Source organism: Primulina eburnea, chromosome 11 (genome assembly GCF_022965805.1).
Source record: "Primulina eburnea isolate SZY01 chromosome 11, ASM2296580v1, whole genome shotgun sequence".
Taxonomy (NCBI): domain Eukaryota; kingdom Viridiplantae; phylum Streptophyta; class Magnoliopsida; order Lamiales; family Gesneriaceae; genus Primulina; species Primulina eburnea.
In genome coordinates, this window is record NC_133111.1 from 7,078,916 (window position 1) to 7,097,831 (window position 18,916).

The 18,916-nt window shown below is 32.6% G+C and overlaps 2 protein-coding genes and 1 pseudogene across 4 annotated transcripts; all 3 read left to right on the forward strand.

Annotated features, from left to right (window-relative positions):
* Window positions 1-423: 423 nt before the first annotated feature.
* LOC140805050 (uncharacterized) lies at window positions 424-4,594 on the forward strand (annotated as a pseudogene).
* Window positions 436-17,537, forward strand: LOC140805052 (uncharacterized). Of its 3 annotated transcripts, none has more exons than XM_073161237.1 (7): window positions 436-541; window positions 14,128-14,500; window positions 14,833-15,060; window positions 15,146-15,500; window positions 15,600-15,724; window positions 15,870-16,005; window positions 17,010-17,537. In XM_073161237.1, exons 2-7 carry the CDS (start codon window positions 14,157-14,159, stop codon window positions 17,247-17,249), a joined length of 1,428 nt encoding a protein of 475 aa, XP_073017338.1. In that variant the 5' UTR covers window positions 436-541; window positions 14,128-14,156; the 3' UTR covers window positions 17,250-17,537. The 3 variants fall into 3 exon arrangements, with proteins under 3 accessions (XP_073017338.1, XP_073017336.1, XP_073017337.1); XM_073161235.1 differs by lacking the exon at window positions 436-541 and adding an exon at window positions 13,414-13,553; XM_073161236.1 differs by lacking the exon at window positions 436-541 and adding an exon at window positions 13,433-13,563.
* LOC140805298 (ras-related protein RABB1c-like) lies at window positions 6,768-9,130 on the forward strand. The gene is made up of 6 exons (XM_073161560.1): window positions 6,768-7,040; window positions 7,614-7,753; window positions 7,958-8,040; window positions 8,117-8,321; window positions 8,420-8,488; window positions 8,916-9,130. Exons 1-6 carry the CDS (start codon window positions 6,995-6,997, stop codon window positions 9,006-9,008), a joined length of 636 nt encoding a protein of 211 aa, XP_073017661.1. The 5' UTR covers window positions 6,768-6,994; the 3' UTR covers window positions 9,009-9,130.
* Window positions 17,538-18,916: the final 1,379 nt, after the last annotated feature.

Below are 18,916 nucleotides of genomic sequence, written 5' to 3' on the forward strand. Positions count from 1 at the left end.
GTATTAAACTATTGAATAAAAGTTGCCAAAAATATATCATAATTAAATAATTATTCTAATTGTGTTTTTTTAAAATTAATTAATTGTTAGAAAATCTTTAAAAAATTGACTATAATTTTTTTCTTTTAATATAATCTTATATTTTTTTAAGCAAACTTACTTTAAACAGGGAATTTTAATGTATAGATTAAATTTTATTTTCTGATAAATTTTGAATATTTAATTTCAAAATATTTTTTAATATGTGAATTTCTCGGCCTAGACTCCAAGTTTGACTGGACTTACGTGGACCGAGTTCAGTCAGCAATTTATGAACTTCAGTTTGTACACGTGGTATCTAACTATTGGTTAAGCCAGCAATCACACTTGCCACGTGGGCACCGCGTTTTTTTAATAATAAATAAATATCTCTTATTTTTGTTTAATTGAAATTGAAGAAAATCTAGCTGATTTAGAACAGCTACCCTGTTGCTCTTTTCGTATATATATACCTCCGACGACCAGAAAAGGACTCTTCTTCGCCAATCGGTGCCGCGCAAAGGTTCGCAGATCCGTCTCGTAATGTATATTTGTGTTTTTTTGGTGATACAGATTCAAGAAGTGTGTGATTTGATTACTTTTTTACTCTGTTTAATCTGATTCGAGTTCGTCAAAATACGCCTAAACTTTGAATCATAGATCAGGGCTGTTAATAATCTCGAATATGTAATGTTCATTGTTTCTGAGAATCCCTATATTGTGTTGAATTGGGATTTTGAATTCGATGGGTTCCAGTTTTTTTCTGCATGCAATTGATAATTGTTGGATTTTGTGTCGCCGCTATGTCAAATTTCCGTTTTATCAAGTTTTTTTAGTTTATCCTTTGTTGCCTTAGGTTAAGTTGATAATTGGTCTTTTGGTTAATCGATAGGGTGTAGATTTTTTTTAGATAACTTAATCTTGTTAGAGAAATCTTGAAATCGGGACCGTGGAATAGATTACCAACATATTAGAGAAGATCTTTCTTGACAATATTTTCCAGTGCGCGGGAATATTGTCTAGGGAGAACTAGAATTCCTTTTACCTTTATGGATATCAGTTCAAAATTTTTTTTATCCTGAGGATCCAGTTAAACAACCGTAGTTTACAAGTATGTGAAGTTTCAGATTGAATTTTATAGTTTATCTATGTGGACACTGGTTTTTTTATTTCACTACTATCATTTAGAAGTTTCCGAAATCTTATTTTGCTGTAAAGTAGATGGATTCCAGTTTGCTTAAATATTGAGCCCAACAGTGGCCCCTGGCCCCTGTATGTTTGAGGGTACATATTGCTGAAAATTTTTATCTTTTCGATGTGATTATGCAGTTTGGTTCAATAGTTTGATCAAGAAAAATGGGAGGTGGGTTCAGAGTGCTTCATTTGGTCAGGCCTTTCCTTTCGTTTCTGCCAGAAGTTCAGTCTGCGGACCGGAAAATTCCATTCAGAGAGAAGGTTATATACACTGTAATCTCTCTTTTTATTTTCCTGGTCTGCAGTCAGCTGCCACTGTATGGAATACACTCCACCACGGGAGCTGATCCATTCTACTGGATGCGTGTTATTCTTGCTTCCAACCGAGGCACAGTGATGGAGCTGGGAATCACACCCATAGTGACATCTGGTATGGTCATGCAACTTTTAGCAGGCTCAAAGATCATTGAAGTTGATAACAATGTGCGAGAGGATCGAGCCCTTTTGTAAGTACTTTCATATTAAGAATTCATTACCGATAGTATAATAAGTTCTGCTGAGAATTCATCATTTTGAAATTTTGTACTAAATTTTGGTATTTTATTCTTTAGCTTCAAAATTTTATGAAATTCAGAAATTTCTAAAATTGCTCTTCTAGCATGTTCTTCTCATGTATTTAGTTATGATGTCCTATGCCTTACTCAAGAGTTTCATATTTGTTAAATCTGACCCTCTCAATCTTTCTTTGAATCGAATTTTAATCATTGTTATTCTATGGAGTTTATTGCAATTTATATTCTTCTTGTTATGATTTATTGTTTTCCCTCATGCAGAAATGGTGCACAGAAGCTGTTAGGCATCTTGATAGCAGTTGGTGAGGCAGTTGCATATGTTCTCTCAGGTATGTATGGCAGCGTTGGACAACTAGGAGTTGGAAATGCGATCCTCATAATTTTGCAACTGTGCTTTGCTGGAATTATTGTTATTTGCCTCGATGAACTTCTCCAAAAAGGATATGGTCTGGGATCCGGAATTTCTCTCTTCATAGCAACCAATATTTGGTAAACGAGTGGCATTGTTGATTCTGCATTAATTTATCTTCTATAGGACTTGGTGATTATCTATGTAAATTTTCTTTTCTAACAGCGAAAACATTATCTGGAAAGCCTTTAGTCCAACTACCATAAACAGTGGACGTGGAGCTGAATTTGAAGGTGCTGTAATTGCTTTATTCCACTTGTTAATCACTCGAACGGACAAGGTTCGTGCATTGAGAGAGGCTTTCTACCGACAGAATCTTCCCAATGTTACCAACTTACTCGCCACTGTCTTGATCTTCCTTATCGTCATATACTTCCAAGGGTTCCGTGTTGTCTTACCCGTGAGGTCAAAGAATGCTCGTGGGCAACAGGGTTCATATCCGATTAAGCTGTTCTACACTTCAAATATGCCCATAATTTTACAATCTGCACTTGTGTCCAATCTTTATTTTATTTCCCAGGTAACCTAACTGCATTTCAGTAGCACGAGTTACTCCAAACTCATAGAGACCTTTTCAATAATGATGAGGCTAATATGATTTGATTCTGTGCAGTTGCTTCATAGGAAATACAGTGGAAATTTCCTTGTGAACCTTCTTGGAAAGTGGAAGGAATCTGAGTATTCTGGTCAATCTGTACCTGTTGGTGGCCTAGCTTATTACATAACTGCACCGTCGAGGTGAGCTAGATCTTTGCTTTTGTTTTCTCAGTCTTCACATTTTCTCTGTTCTGCCTTTAACTGTGTTGATGACCTCAAGTAATTTATTTTTGATGTCTTCTGGTAAGCTGAAGATAATGCCTTCTGATTTGCAGCTTGTCAGATATAGTAGCCAATCCATTCCATGGATTATTTTATATCGTATTTATGCTCTCAGCATGTGCCTTGTTCTCGAAAACATGGATCGAGGTCTCAGGATCCTCAGCTAAAGATGTTGCTAAGCAGTTGAAGGTATCTTTATGCACACATAGATAATCTATTTAATTTTTATCCGTGAATCTAGAGGAATTTCTCTAGTGATTTATGTTTTCCAGAAGGAAATTTATTCTCCTTTTAGTTGGCGGAACGGAAGATGTCATTTGCTGCCCTTTGTTTTTAGTTATTTCTTTCATACTCGTGAAGTTACTTGTTGCGTTTTTTTGCCCTTCAAAGTTCTCTCTTATTTTGTCTCATCCCATCTCCTAGAAGAATGATAGGCGCACTAACCTGCCAGTTTTTAGATTATTATAATTTGTCCAGAGTTTTGTCGCATCGACTTGCTAACCTTGCGAGGCTTTCAATATATTTAAGCGAGGTTATGTGGATACCGGTTTTATAGTAGTTGTATTTTGGATTCCCAGGTAGGGAAAGTTGGTATTATCAAATGTGATACTATCTTGCATCATCAATTTAGTTTGCATTATAACAAATCTTCATGACAAATTAGCTATTTCTCAACAATGAACAGTTTATGCATTGAGCTGGGGACCCAGTTTTGACCTACTTGGCTCTAGCAGATTGATATTAGTATAATTTAAAATCATCCGAACGAGTAAAGAAATTATGGATTGGATTCCCATTATTTGAAATGATTCAATGGGAATACTCTTAATTCATACTAATTAAATTAACTTTGTGTGATCAAATTCTGTAATTTTAGAAATTGCATCTAAATTCTAATAAACCTTTCATTAGTAAGATCTTCCAATCTTCCTCACAGTTTTTATAAATTTAAATTTAAACTCATTCGCAGTAAGGATTTCCTCTACATTCCTGTTGGTGCAAAGCATGTGACTTAAATGCATTATTCATCGTTGTATATTTCTGGAAATTTCAGGAACAACAAATGGTGATGCCTGGACATCGTGAATCAAACCTTCAGAAGGAGCTAAACCGATACATCCCAACCTGCTGCCGCATTTGGTAGGCATCTGCATTGGGGCACTAACAGTATTGGCAGATCTTATGGGTGCAATTGGTTCAGGCACTGGGATTCTACTGGCAGTCACTATCATATATCAATATTTCGAGACGTTTGAGAAAGAGAAGGCTAGCGAGCTTGGTTTCTTTGGTTTCTAATACTTTGTCATACTCTGAGCGATGGACTACACGGCCTAAAGGATTCGTTTTTGGCAAGTCAAGGGGTGTGAAGAAGATTCCCAGAATTGACATCATATAATACTTAGAGGTTGATTTTGTTAAATATTACTTGGGAAACTTTTGTTGACTTGATCTTCGTTTTGTTAACTAGACTTCGTATTCACTTATGACCTCAAGCTGAGATATCTCAGGTGGATGGATAGAAGCTAGCATGATGAACTTGAGTAATATATTTACCTTTATTAAAGTTCCAAGTTATAATTTATGTACCGCTTACAAAACCATGATTGAATTGAGGGATGGTTGAAGTCCTTGATATCATTTGGGAAATGTTCTATTAGGCCTGTCTTCCAATCGCTGATCATGGTGTCAATTCGGGTTGGTTGGGTGTGTGTGGGTTGATTTGAAGCAAGGGTGTTAAAAAAATTGAGGGATAGTTGGAAGTCCCAAGTATCATTTGGGAAATGTTCTATTAGGCCAACGTTGAGCAAGGTGTCAATACGGATTGGTCGGGTGTGTTTAGGTTGGAAAGAACCAATGGTATTATAAAAAACTCTCCATCCAAACCTGACTCAAACTCTACGGATTGGTTTATGCTGGAAAGAACTAAAAATTTTAATCCAAAACTCTACGGATTGGTTTAGGTTGGAAAGAACTAAAATTTTAATCCAAAACCGACTAATCTGATCAACCGGTCCACCAGTTTTGGTTTTTATTATTATTATTTTATTATTTAACAAAATAATAAGATAAAATTATAAAATTTAAAATATATCATCATAAAAAAATTTATTTTAATGTAAACACATGATAATTATTTTTTTTTTATCTAAATATTATTTTTATGTATCATTTGTTTAAATATTTAAATTTATGATTAATTAATCGAAAAATAATAAGTGTAGAAAATTCAAATATTTCATAAAATAAATATTACATATTTAAAAAAATTAAATTTATGATATGAATAATGTAAGATATTCAAAATAAAAAAGTAACTTAATTAATTTAAACTCTAATTCTCGGTCTTTTTATGATTTTTTGAACTGGTTAAACCTTGAAACAATATTTGAATAAAAATTAAATAAAATTTAAAGTTTTTTTATGAATCTTAGTTTACAAATTTCAATTACACTTTAGTTGCAGTTTGAAGATGAATTTGAAATTCATGAATATTTATTATAATTTTATTGTTAAAAACTAAATAATAAACCAAATCTTAAATTTATATCAACACAAGAAAAATAATCTTCAATATATACATTAATTATTTATATATTAATTACACAAAGTAAAGTTGATTTTAAATGGCATCGTTATTGTGTGTATATGAAATTCATTATAATTATTATGAAACACTATATAAATATGAAACTACAAAAAAAACAATTAGCGACGGTTTTGAATTCTGTCGTTGAAAATTAGCGATGGTTTTTTAAAAAAATTCGCTAATTTTGAGACGATTTTGAGAAGAACGTCGTCGCTAGTTAGCGCTGAATTTTTAGTTAAGATCCTATCTTGATTGAAACTGTATCGTAAGTAGGGGTGTCAATTCGGGTGAGTTGGGTGGGTTGGGTCGGGTTGAGCGATAGTACTATTCAAAAATTGCTCAACCCAAACCAACTTGAACTCGACAACCCGATTTTGAATTTTTTTAAAAATAAAAAAAATATAAAAATAATATTTTAATTTAAGCACATAATAACAAAATCTCCATCATATATATGTTTTAAATTTGAAAGTTTAATTATAGAAAAATAAAATATATTTAGTAAATCAAATAAACAATTGTTTAAAAAATAAAAAATATTCAAAATAAATATTAGATTATAAAAATTTATTATATAAATATATAATAAATATTTTTTAAGACATATAATATATAAAAATGTAGGCAATATTTATTAATTATAAAAAATAAAATTTTCGGGTTTACCTTCGATCATTTTTTTCGGGTCAGCTATCGGGTCCAACTCGAACCCGAAAACCTCAAACTCAAACTCAAACATGATTTTTTTTCTGGGTTGAACTGTGTCAGGTTAGTAGGTCATGTCCAAGAGTGAGTCTCATGTGAGATCGTCTCACGGATCATAATCTGTGAGACGGGTCAACCTTACATATATTCACAATAAAAAGTAATACTCTTAGCATAAAAAATAATAATTTTTCATGGGTGACTCAAATAAAAGATCTGTCTCACAAATACAATCCGTGAGACCGTCTCACAAAAGTTTTTGTCCATGTCTAGTCACGGATCTTAAGCCGTGAAACGGGTCAACCCTACGGATAGCCAACAATAAAAAGTAATACTCTTAGCATAAAAAGTAATATTGTTTTTATGGAAGACCCAAATAAGAGATTGTCTTACAAATACAATTCGCGAGACCGTCTCACATGAGTTTTTATATTTATATATTGATTGATGATAAAAAGAGAGAGACCGGCTGAATAGTAGGAAAGAGACTTGGTTCCCTTCATATTTGTCAACCGTCGTCGTATTTCGTCGTTGCAGCACTTTCCTCTCTGATATTTTGAAATTTGCTGCGATTCTTCGTGAAAATCGAAGATCCATTCACTTAATCGATCTTCGATTGTTTCTCCGGTCCGGCTATCTATATTCCTAACGGGAATTCTGCAGGAATTTTGAGTTTGATTCGGAGAGACGATGTCGTACGCTTATCTCTTCAAGTACATTATCATCGGAGATACCGGTAAATTCTTATTTTTCTCAATGCTTGCTTATTATTAACGATTTTTTGGTTATCTATCCATGTTAAAATCAATTTTTTTATTTTTTTTGCATTGTCTGTGTTGATTTCATTGCTTGTTTTGTTATTTATAATTTGTTGAATTGAGGTATTATTTGTTGCATGTTGTTAAGGTGTTTCCTCATTTTCTAGCATTTAAGTTACCGATAATTACATTGTCATTTTGTTTTATACGATTCATATCTTTTCTTGCACGAGAAGTAATAGGAAATTCATCTTAATTTGATATCTGAGATGAAAATTTTGATATGTTTTAAGATTCGTTTTTTAAATTATTATGCTCCATGAAGTTTATGCTATTTGGCACCATGACTATGGTTGGATCCAGTCTCTCTAGAAGTTCACATTGTAAGAGATACGGTCATAGTCTACCGTGGGAGCTGGAAAAAATCATGGCTTTAGACAGCATTGTTGGGAGTTGTTTGATATGCAAGAGATAGAGGCAATTGATCTTATTTATTCAACTCTAGGATAAGTGAAAAATACGTAAAACTCATAATGTGAGTATATTTCCAGGTGTGGGGAAATCCTGCCTTCTTCTGCAGTTCACCGACAAGCGATTTCAACCAGTGCATGATTTAACCATTGGTGTCGAATTCGGGGCTAGAATGATCACAATTGACAACAAGCCCATCAAGTTGCAGATTTGGGACACGGTTCGTCTTAATGTTCTTGTGCCTTTTTCTTGTATGAGTTATGGCTTCACAATCTGAAATTCTAGAACAAGCCTTCATTTGCCTGTAGCTGTTTGAAGTGTCAGATTTGGATTAAGCCAAATACATCATCGATTTATCCTGTAACAATTTTTTTTCTTAATTTAGTGGATACAACTGATCTCTATTAATCATAGTTAATATCAGGCTGGTCAAGAATCATTCAGGTCTATTACAAGATCTTACTACAGAGGTGCTGCTGGGGCATTGCTGGTTTATGACATCACAAGGTAGAGATTTCAATGATCGTGTGAATTTGGAAATAATTCGTGTTCTGATTAGACAATCTGATATTTAATTCTTCAGGAGGGAGACTTTCAACCACCTTGCCAGTTGGTTGGAGGATGCAAGGCAGCATGCAAATGCAAACATGAGCATAATGCTAATTGGAAACAAGTGTGATCTGGCTCACAGAAGAGCAGTAAGCACAGCAGAAGGGGAGCAGTTTGCGAAGGAGCATGGCTTGATTTTCATGGAGGCTTCTGCAAAGACAGCTCAGAATGTTGAAGAGGTAACGGATTTTTCAAATATAAATACCCCTTGCTGTGACTTGGGTTTAACTGCATCTACATTTGCACGAAGTCTCTTACTATCAGTTTCTTTTTTTAGGCATTTATAAAGACTGCCTCAACGATCTACAGGAAAATTCAGGATGGAGCTTTTGATGTATCCAATGAGGTAAGATATGATTTGATTCTTGTGATCGTAATGTGTAGTTTTTGTAATATGTTCTGTTTATTAGTGAATTTACTTTGTGGACAAATAAAATTATCTGTTAATGGTGGAAGATAAACTATATTTTGTTGAATGTTCGGAAATACATGAAACACTCTAGCTGGAAACTCTCCCTCTTATATATTTATCCACCATTCCACTGATAAAACAAAGTTATGAGATGAGGAAAGGACAAAAAATGATACACCGCTAGGGTGGAGAACAAGAGATGTCAACTATTTATATAATTAGGATATACTACACCTCTATGAAATAATATATATAGAGTGTGAAGGATGAATCGCGTTGTAGAGAGATAGACAACGTAATGACGTATAATTAACAGATTTCTTTGTTTATGCTAACCAACTTTACTTTCTTTCTTGTATAGTCAAATGGAATCAAAGTTGGATATGGAGGTGTATCCGGACCTTCAGCAGGAAGAGATGGTGCTACTTCTCAAGCAGGTGCTTGCTGCAGCTGAAAATCGATCTTGATTGCTCGCTCTGGTGGGAAGCATCAAGCCTACACTTACATAATTATCGTTCGTGAACCAGAAATACCTACAAAACAGAGAGAGATTGAAAGTGTTTTCTGTTTTTTTTTTTTTAAAAAAATTGTATTAGTCTTCACCACTTAAAAAAAAAATTGTATTAGTCTTCACCACTCCAAGTTTCTGTTTCATCTTTTTTAAGTTTTCAGAACAATTACTTTTTGTGAGAGTAAATAAATAAATTGATTGAAGTACACATTTGTGGATTGGTTTCTAATCCGTTCTTGTTAACATAAAATGTAATATTATTTCATAAATCGAGTCGGGTTGGAGCTCCGCTCAACAAAATTAATTCTTGATAAGTTCTTGTATGAGTTTTTGTGATAATTTAAATGTTTGAGATATGGTTTTAATTTACGGAGATATTTCTAAACTATTTAGCCAAAAATATGTTTTCCTTTGATTTTTGTGTTTCCTATTCGATGTTAAGAAAGAACTTTATTTTAAAATGTTAAAATATAAAAAGAAAATAACATTTTTTTTTCTTGTAATTTACATATTTTTTATTTGTTATCGTGTTATCGATCAAATCACAAATTTAGTCTACTATCTTATATTTGTTTTTTCAATTTTAATCTTTTTTTCATCGGAACGCTGATTTGGCATCTGATATTTTAGTATATTCAGTGTCACCTCAGTATTTTTCGGCACCACGTCAGCATTCAGGTGAGAAATTACTAAAATCAGAAGGAAAAAAATGTCGTTAGTATACTAAAACTGTGAATTGACTGATAAATAACCAAAAATGAAAAACATGTAAATCGAAAATATAATTTCTTCAATATTTATTTCTTGTTGGAACTTTAGATAACTCAGCGAACCAGTATATCTATATATACGAATAAAAAAATATCTAAAAAGATATTTGTGGAAAAAAAATCTAGTTTTGTGTCTTATGCAACATCAGAGGTCATGAAATAGAACTTCAATCGAACAAAAATAGGATAGAATTAATTTTTGAATTAAATAAGAATAGAAATGAAACAATAGTTCTATTTTATTTCAATTGTTGATAGCAAAAAAATGTATGAAAATAGAATAGAATAAAATATTTAATAATCAAAATCGCGCTCAAATAGCAATAGAAGTTTAAATTTTTTATGTTATTATATCTTGTATATATTATTTACTTATCAGCTATTGATTATACATATAAATAACATTCAATCCTTAAATCTCTATCCTACATGAACACTCTAAATTTTTAAATCGTGTCAAATATCTCATCTCATATCATCAACTATTGAATAAATATTATTTCTGCAAAAAAAAACTATTGAATAAATATTATAAGATAAGATGGACATTATCTATTCAAATTTAAATGATCATGATAGGATTAGATAACCCTTATCAATTCAAACTTGATTAAATTAAATCTGGAAGGATTGGATAACCTTTATATAATCATTAGTCTCTGGAACCATCTAGAGTTTTTCTTTGTTATTTGACATAGTAGGACAAGTAATTATTCAATTACCAAACTAGTAAACTTTAAGTTTAATTATTCAATAATTAAATAATTATGGTTGCATCATAATCCCAATAAATTGCCTGATATCGCCGATGTTACAAGAATAAATCTCGTTATTATGAAGCGAAGTGAAAATTTCAAATAAAAAATGTTCTACTTATTCATTTTTTTACAACTGTCTATTATGAGAACTCATTTACTAAATCGGTCAATTACACTCATGCAAAAATAGCAGTCAAGCTAACTTTTAGAACTTTTAAATATAAAATCTACTTATAAACTCCTTTATAAGCAACTTTTTTTTTAATCTCCATCAAACAAAAGTCATCAAATCTAACTTCTTGAATTTGAATATCTAAACAAGAACACATAATCCAATATTTGTGTGACGTAAGGTTCAGAGATACAGCTAGCTGCAGGTTCACGACTCATGTAATTCGAAACAATATTGTTTTTTATGCGATCTTAATTGGCCTCGTTCTATGCATCAACTCCTTGAACATAAGAATGTCAGACCTCAAGTCTAATTGCTCTCATCGAATCATGTTAAAAACGTCTAGTAACATCACCGCACGATTTCCTAGATATGACCGATAATGCCTGCAAAAACCTAGTAGGATATGGTTAATGTACAATACGGTCTCTTCACTTTTATATCTAGATCGGATATTCAACCATTGGTATATCGAGAGTTGCAAATGAATTTTGATAACAATGTGATGTATTTTGAGTAATAATAGTGGCATCAGATGTGAAATTAGAGAACCATGTTTCCTAAAACACATATATTACTATGGACAGAGATTCCACGCATTATTAACTCATTATATCACATACCAACAAGTGAACAAGTGAATCACCGGTTATAATACATTGACTCCTATATATTTCGGGACAACATCCAATCTCGCCACTTGGTGACTTTCATGGAGTTGGTAAAACAAGTCAAAGTCTAGCGCTAGTACGTCGAGCCTCCATATTGTTCCGGATCTAAGGACTAATGGTGTACATTATTCTACTTGATAAATGATAACAACTTGGAAAGTATGAGGGACGATTGTTCAGTGATACATCTCATGATCACTCATCAGTACGAAATGAACGTCTTAATGTCTTTACTAATGAAACGTGACATCTATATCACAAATATTAAGATCAAGTTCGAGCGACCTTTATTCTAATTTTAGGTGAATGAATCAACTAAAATATATTTAGAATATACAGTACAATACACGCATGATGAATTTAATGATCAACCTCACGAAATTGACCTCATGGTACTAAAATATATTCAAGGTCTTTATCTATGTTGAGTATAAATAAAGTAAATGTCATAATTACATAAAATCATAAAATATTATTAAAATAAATATTTTTTTTACACTAGAGTTAATAAAATTTAAGTTACAAGTGGGCTTGTAGGACACTTACTCTAATATATTCAACACCCGTACACAAAATATCATATAATAAAACATATCACATGAATAAATTATATCTAATCAAATTTTTATCACTCATATGATACATCAACATTATTCGAATATACCATTTTACGTGCCAAACATTACCTTAAAACTTATGCAAATATTATTTTTTTATATTAATTTATACGTTATATTACACAATAGACATATTTATAAATATACCTGGCTTGCAAAAAATTAGTTAAACCGATTTAAACCAGATTAAATGTGAAATTATGTTTTTTTTAAAGATGAAATTCCGTTTGTTAATCTGAAAATTTTGTTTAAATTGTTTTTGAAAAAAATGGGATAATCAATTAAGGAGGATTGTATTCAATGTAAGAGAATTATTGACTTTTAACGACTTTTGTAGATTTTAAAAGTATAGATGTATTCAATTAAAACTTTTGCACTTTCTAACTCGTATACAAGCTATTTATTGCATACTCTAACTAATACACAAGCTATTTATTTCTCTCTCTGTCGCTTCACATCACATCTCTTCTTATCTTATCTTCTCTCCTCTCATCTATCTTTAACACTCTCTCGAATTTTCAAAATGCGTCTCTATATATATTTTCATATTTCCTTTCAATTTTTTCATTTTTTAGATGATTGTTCATTTAATAATTTTTTATTTTAATATCATAAGAAATTTTAAATGATAGAATTGAATTTTTGCTTTTTAATTTATACAAATTAATGTAATATTCAAGAATAATAAAGATGACCCAAAAAAACGCCGCTTAATTCTTAATAATTGAATAGTCTCGCAACAACCATGATTTTTTAATTTCTTTTTAGCATTTTCAATTATTATGTAAGCTATGATATTTTTATACAAAATTGTATCAACACAATGATAAATAATATTCTTTTCATATGTATATTATCAATTCAAAAATAAGGTTACATATTAATCAATTGATGTATTTTTAAAAATGTACAAACATGCGTACAAACCCACATATATACAGATGTAAGTATTAAATGATTTTACTTTAAATAAGTAAATTTATTTATTAATATAAATATTTAAAAATTATTTCAAACTGAATATGTTATATATGTCAAATAATTATTAGTTCAAAGAAATTAATAAAAATAATATGTTATAATTAAGTACAACATTTATAAAATCCTATAAAAAAAATTTAACAAAAGTCTATAAAAATCTTGCAAAAAAGTCTACATGAATCCACGTAAATTTGTTTATAAATATGTGAGATTCTGTAAAAGTCAATAAAAATCTATCAAATACATAAAAGTCTATCATTTGAAAAAGTTATTAAAAATCATCAAAACTCTGGATTGAATACATTCTACTAAATCGATTTAACCAATTTATTTTAAAATAATATTTAATTTATCTATTGGGCCTTATTCGTGGGCCCGTATTTCATAAACGACTGGAGTTATAAATAACGATCTCTTCTCATTCACTTGCACAGGTGGAAACCGGGAATCCAAAAATCTAACGAAAATCGTGAAATTGTCGTGTTTCCCTTCCCGAAAATAATCTGCAAACGATTTCAGGTGAGGACAGGTCCGATGAACCCTATAATTTTTCTACTTCGATTCGAATTAGAAGTGTATAATGGTATTGTTGAATTCAAAAACATGCTTATTTTTGTCAACGTTCATCCTAGTTGTTAATTTCCCAGGTTGGTAAAATAGGATTTTGAGGCACATGTAGATTAGGCAATTAAGGCCCTTTTTTGGGCAATATTTGAACGGACAATTCTTGCTGATTTTGTTAGATCTTCAGTTTTTTTTTTGTGAAAATTAGGTTAAGTTGGTTACCAATGAAATATCCAATTTTAATTTGGTTAGTCTGTTTCTGTTTATAATGAAATTGAGCCGGTTCGGTTTGATCAAGGATCCATTTAACAAGACAAGCATGTGAGTTTTTAGATGGAGTTTTTATGTTGATATGTGTGGACACTGATTTTTCTTTTCTACAACTGGAATTTTAGAAGTTTTTGAAATCTTATTTTTGCTGCATGTTAGTTTGGTTTCAGTGTGCTTAAATATTGAGCCAACAGAGCCCCCTATAATTTTCAAAGGTACATGTTTCTGAAGAATTCATCTTTTCAATGTGATTATGCAGTTTGGTTGAATTAGCTTGATCAACGAAAAATGGGAGGTGGATTTAGAGTGCTCCATTTGGTTCGGCCGTTTCTTTCGGTTCTGCCAGAAGTTCAGTCTGCGGACCGGAAAATTCCATTCAGAGAGAAGGTTATATACACTGTAATATCCCTTTTTATTTTCCTGGTCTGCAGTCAGCTGCCGCTCTATGGAATACACTCCACTACGGGTGCTGATCCATTCTACTGGATGCGTGTAATTCTTGCCTCAAACCGGGGCACAGTGATGGAGCTGGGAATCACACCGATAGTGACATCTGGCATGGTTATGCAACTTTTGGCGGGTTCAAAGATCATTGAAGTTGACAACAATGTGCGAGAGGATCGGGCCCTTTTGTAAGTACTTACATTTTAATTAATTCATTACACACTGATAGTGTGTTCAGTTCTTCTGCCGAGAATTTCATTTTGAAATTTTACACTTAGTTTTTGTATTTAATCTTGACGGTCGAAATTTTTTGAAATTCAGAAATTTCTGAAATAGCCTCTTTTGTGTTCCTTTCATGTATTTAGTTATGATGTCCAATATACCACTCAAGAGTTACATATTTCTGAAACTTGGCCTACTCTATCTTTCACTGAATCAAACTTTAACCTGTTTTTATTCTATGAAGTTTAGTGCAATTTATGGTCTTCGTGGTAATGAATTACTGTTTTCCCTTGTCTAGAAATGGTGCACAGAAGCTGTTAGGCATCTTGATAGCAGTTGGTGAGGCAGTTGCATATGTTCTCTCGGGAATGTATGGCAGCGTTGGACAACTAGGGGTTGGGAATGCAATCATCATAATCCTGCAACTGTGCTTTGCTGGAATCATTGTTATTTGCCTTGATGAACTTCTCCAGAAAGGATATGGTCTTGGATCTGGAATTTCTCTCTTTATAGCAACCAATATTTGGTAAGTGGGCATTGTTATTGATTCTGTATTCATTTATTTTCTATGAGAGAAGGTATTTATTTATCTGAGTTTTCTCTTCTAACAGTGAAAACATTATCTGGAAAGCCTTTAGTCCAACTACCATAAACAGTGGACGTGGAGCTGAATTTGAAGGTGCTGTTATTGCTTTATTCCACTTGTTGATTACTAGAACGGATAAGGTTCGTGCTCTGAGAGAGGCTTTCTACCGGCAGAATCTTCCTAATGTTACGAACTTACTCGCCACTGTCCTAATCTTCCTTATCGTCATATACTTCCAAGGGTTCCGTGTTGTTTTACCTGTGAGGTCAAAGAATGCTCGTGGGCAACAGGGTTCTTATCCAATTAAGTTGTTCTACACTTCTAATATGCCAATAATTTTACAATCTGCACTTGTGTCCAATCTTTACTTTATTTCCCAGGTATGTAACTACATTTCAGTAGTCTGCGATAGTCAAAATTGACGAGAGACCTACTTCTTTTTGCTATTGATGAGGCTAATGTGATTTTATTCTGTGCAGTTGCTTCATAGGAGATACAGTGGAAATTTCCTTGTTAACCTTCTGGGAAAGTGGAAGGAATCTGAATATTCTGGTCAATCTGTACCTGTTGGGGGCCTCGCTTATTACATAACTGCACCATCGAGGTCATCTAGTTTTTTGCATTTGTTATTTGAATCCTCACATTCTCCTTGTTTCTGCTTGTTACTGTGTCGAGGAGCCTAACTTGGTTTACACTTTTATTTTTAACTTCTTCTTACATGCCTAAAGATAATTCCTTCTGATTTGCAGCTTGTCAGATATATTATCAAATCCTTTCCATGGATTATTTTATATCGTATTCATGCTGTCAGCATGTGCCTTGTTCTCGAAAACATGGATCGAGGTCTCTGGATCCTCAGCTAAGGATGTGGCTAAGCAGCTGAAGGTATCCTCGTGCCACATTGATAATATATTCTCAAAGTTTTTGTTATGACATTTTTTAATCCTTTATCCATTAATGTCAAGAATTTGTCCTTTTGCATGTGAGAAATGTGCCCTTCATGCGATATATGGTTTTTGAAGAGGAGATTTATTATCCTAGGTGGAAAGGAAGACGTTAATTTCCTCCCTTGCCTTCAGTGGTGGTGTTTTAATACTCGTAAAGATTTGTCTCCTTTTCTTTCCTTCCAAAAATCTTCTCTCCTTCCAAAAATCTCTCTTATTTTCTTTTTGGATCCTCCCTTAGAAGACTGATGGGTATTCCAGCTTGCCAATGTTTAGATTGTTATAATTTGCCAAACACTTTGTAGCATTCGAATTGCTAACCTTGTTATTTAAAGGGAAGTTATGCGGAGTCAGAACTACTAGTTTTGTAACAGTTATATATTGGGTCTTTACGTTGGGAAAGTTGGCGCTGTCAAATGTCATGTTCAATATCATGCATCATCAATGCAGTTTTATGTCATTATCAAATGTCATCTTTCCATATCTTGCATCATCATAAAATTTTATATATTATTATAAACCTTCATGACACGATGAGCTATTTCTCATCTGTGGACAGTTTGTGCATGCTAAGGACGCGTGTTTTCTTTGGAGTCAGTTGCTGGCGGCTCATATTTGGCTTAGTTGGCTCTAGTAGATTGATCGTCAAAAATTAAAGTGATCCAGATCCAAACGTGTAAAAAATTATGGATTTGAAATACATGATCTTAAATGAGTCAATCCAAAACCTCCATTCACACTGAATGACTTGTGTGATCAAAATCTACTTCCTCAGTGACAGAGTGACCTCCACTGGCCCCTTCATTTTTACCTTATAAATAAGATATTCAAATCTACATAAATTTTTTATTTGTAAACTGCATTCGTGGTAAGAAATTCTTGGCGCGAAGTTTGTAGCAAGAATCGATTATTATTTATCACACACTACATTTCTGGAAATATCAGGAACAACAAATGGTGATGCCTGGACATCGTGAATCAAACCTTCAGAAGGAGCTGAACCGTTACATTCCAACTGCTGCAGCTTTTGGTGGCATCTGCATCGGGGCCTTAACAGTATTGGCAGATCTTATGGGGGCTATCGGTTCGGGCACTGGGATTTTACTTGCAGTAACTATCATATATCAATATTTCGAGACCTTTGAGAAGGAAAAGGCAAGCGAGCTTGGTTTCTTCGGTTTCTAAAGCATCGTTACACTCTGAGCTCTGGCCAACATCGCCAAAGGCTTTCTTTTTTGTAAGTTAAGAATTGGAAAGATGATTTCCAGAATGGACACACTGGAATCCTCGTCGGGTCGAAGTTGTAGTTGATTTTGTTAAATGTCACTAGGGAAACATATACTGACTTGATTTTGGTTTTGTCAATTTAAATTTCGTGCATGACCTCAAGCTGAGATATCTGGATGTGAATCGTTGCTGACACGATGAATAGTGTGATATATACTTTTTAAAGTTATTATATTTTTGTTCAAATTTGTCCCTCAACAACACACCCACACACATCTGGATTTGAATCGGGGCTGGCACAAAGAATCTGTGTACTATCAATAATTTGAACCTCAATAAATTTTACAAAAAAATAAACTATGTGATTCCTTTAAAAATGAGTATAACTAGTTTGTTCAACTGTTCAATTTTTAGAAGTAACAAACGCAAGTTGACTTCATTTGAATTTTTTTTAAAAAAATACAAAATCCAACAAATTGTTATCAAATTAAGCCAATTGAGTAGCACTGTTCAACTGAGCTTGATTTTTAAAGTTGTAATGGATAACCTTTATGATTATGGTAGAGATATAGAAACGATTTTTCAGATTTGATATACATGTTAGTGTATATTCCATGTGTAATGTATAAGCCAAGTATAAATTCCATGTAATTTTGAGCAATATATTATCCTAATATTGTCATCATATGATATACATGTTAGTGTATTGTTTTCTCATATTCAAAATGCATCAAAAGTTTTAAAAAAATTAATTTGAACATGCAAATTATGTTTGGTTACTCGTATGCTTTTATTTTCAACAATATGATGGTCATCGATTATATATTTAGTGAACAAATCACTTGACTTCAATTATTTTGGATGTTAAGCGGATATAACTCTTGTTGTAAATCAATATGAATAATCAACTAACAGTCGTCTGTCTTCAATCACCGATAATCAAGTCCACGATTGATAGCTTTGTCCCTCTTTTAGATCGACGACGCGATGGTGTGGCGAAAGTACTGCGGTGCAACGACGATCGTTGTGATTGAGAGGTGGCGGCGGAGATTTTTTGTTCAAGAACAAGGTGGCCGAGAGTTGTGAGTTGGAGAGGAGAGAGAAAATTATGTTGTGAAACTTTGATGTGTGATTTTTTATTAAAAGATATCATTGATCTTTTAGAATACTAACAGGATTCGAATTATGTGTTTTAACCAACTAGACACTTACTAGTTGATGTTTGATTGACACACTCCATATCAACATGTCAAAACTCCTAGAAGTTAGAGTTTGTTTAGGATACTCAAGTCCAATTGTTAAAAAATCATGCTTGGTGTTATGCCTCACTAGGAAAACTAGTAGTTAGTGTTTCATTCATATAGTCAAGGTTTTTAATCAAATAATTCATGATCGTGGTTTCATCATAATCACGATCAGATATAAATATCATTACAATCATATAAAGTTATACTTTTCAAAAATCACTGAGTCAAAGTTAACTGTCCGAATTCAACTCTATTAAAAGTCCATATGAAATTGTCCCATTTCTCTGCTAAACATTCCATGTCCATGTTATTCTCATTTTTGGTTCTGGGTGTATTTCAACTTTATTTTTTATTTAATATAATCCTTCACTTTTATGA

What these genes read in the sequence shown, in the direction of transcription:
- LOC140805298 (XM_073161560.1), top strand. Translation starts at nt 6,995, where the DNA reads ATGTCGTACGCTTATCTCTTCAAGTACATTATCATCGGAGATACCG. An exon ending in AGTTGCAGATTTGGGACACG is followed by an intron (nt 7,754 to 7,957) that starts GTTCGTCTTAAT and finishes AGTTAATATCAG; the next exon opens with GCTGGTCAAGAATCATTCAG. An exon ending in CAGCTCAGAATGTTGAAGAG is followed by an intron (nt 8,322 to 8,419) that starts GTAACGGATTTT and finishes TTCTTTTTTTAG; the next exon opens with GCATTTATAAAGACTGCCTC.
- LOC140805052 (XM_073161237.1), top strand. Translation starts at nt 14,157, where the DNA reads ATGGGAGGTGGATTTAGAGTGCTCCATTTGGTTCGGCCGTTTCTTTCG. An exon ending in ATCTTTACTTTATTTCCCAG is followed by an intron (nt 15,501 to 15,599) that starts GTATGTAACTAC and finishes TATTCTGTGCAG; the next exon opens with TTGCTTCATAGGAGATACAG. An exon ending in ATGTGGCTAAGCAGCTGAAG is followed by an intron (nt 16,006 to 17,009) that starts GTATCCTCGTGC and finishes TGGAAATATCAG; the next exon opens with GAACAACAAATGGTGATGCC.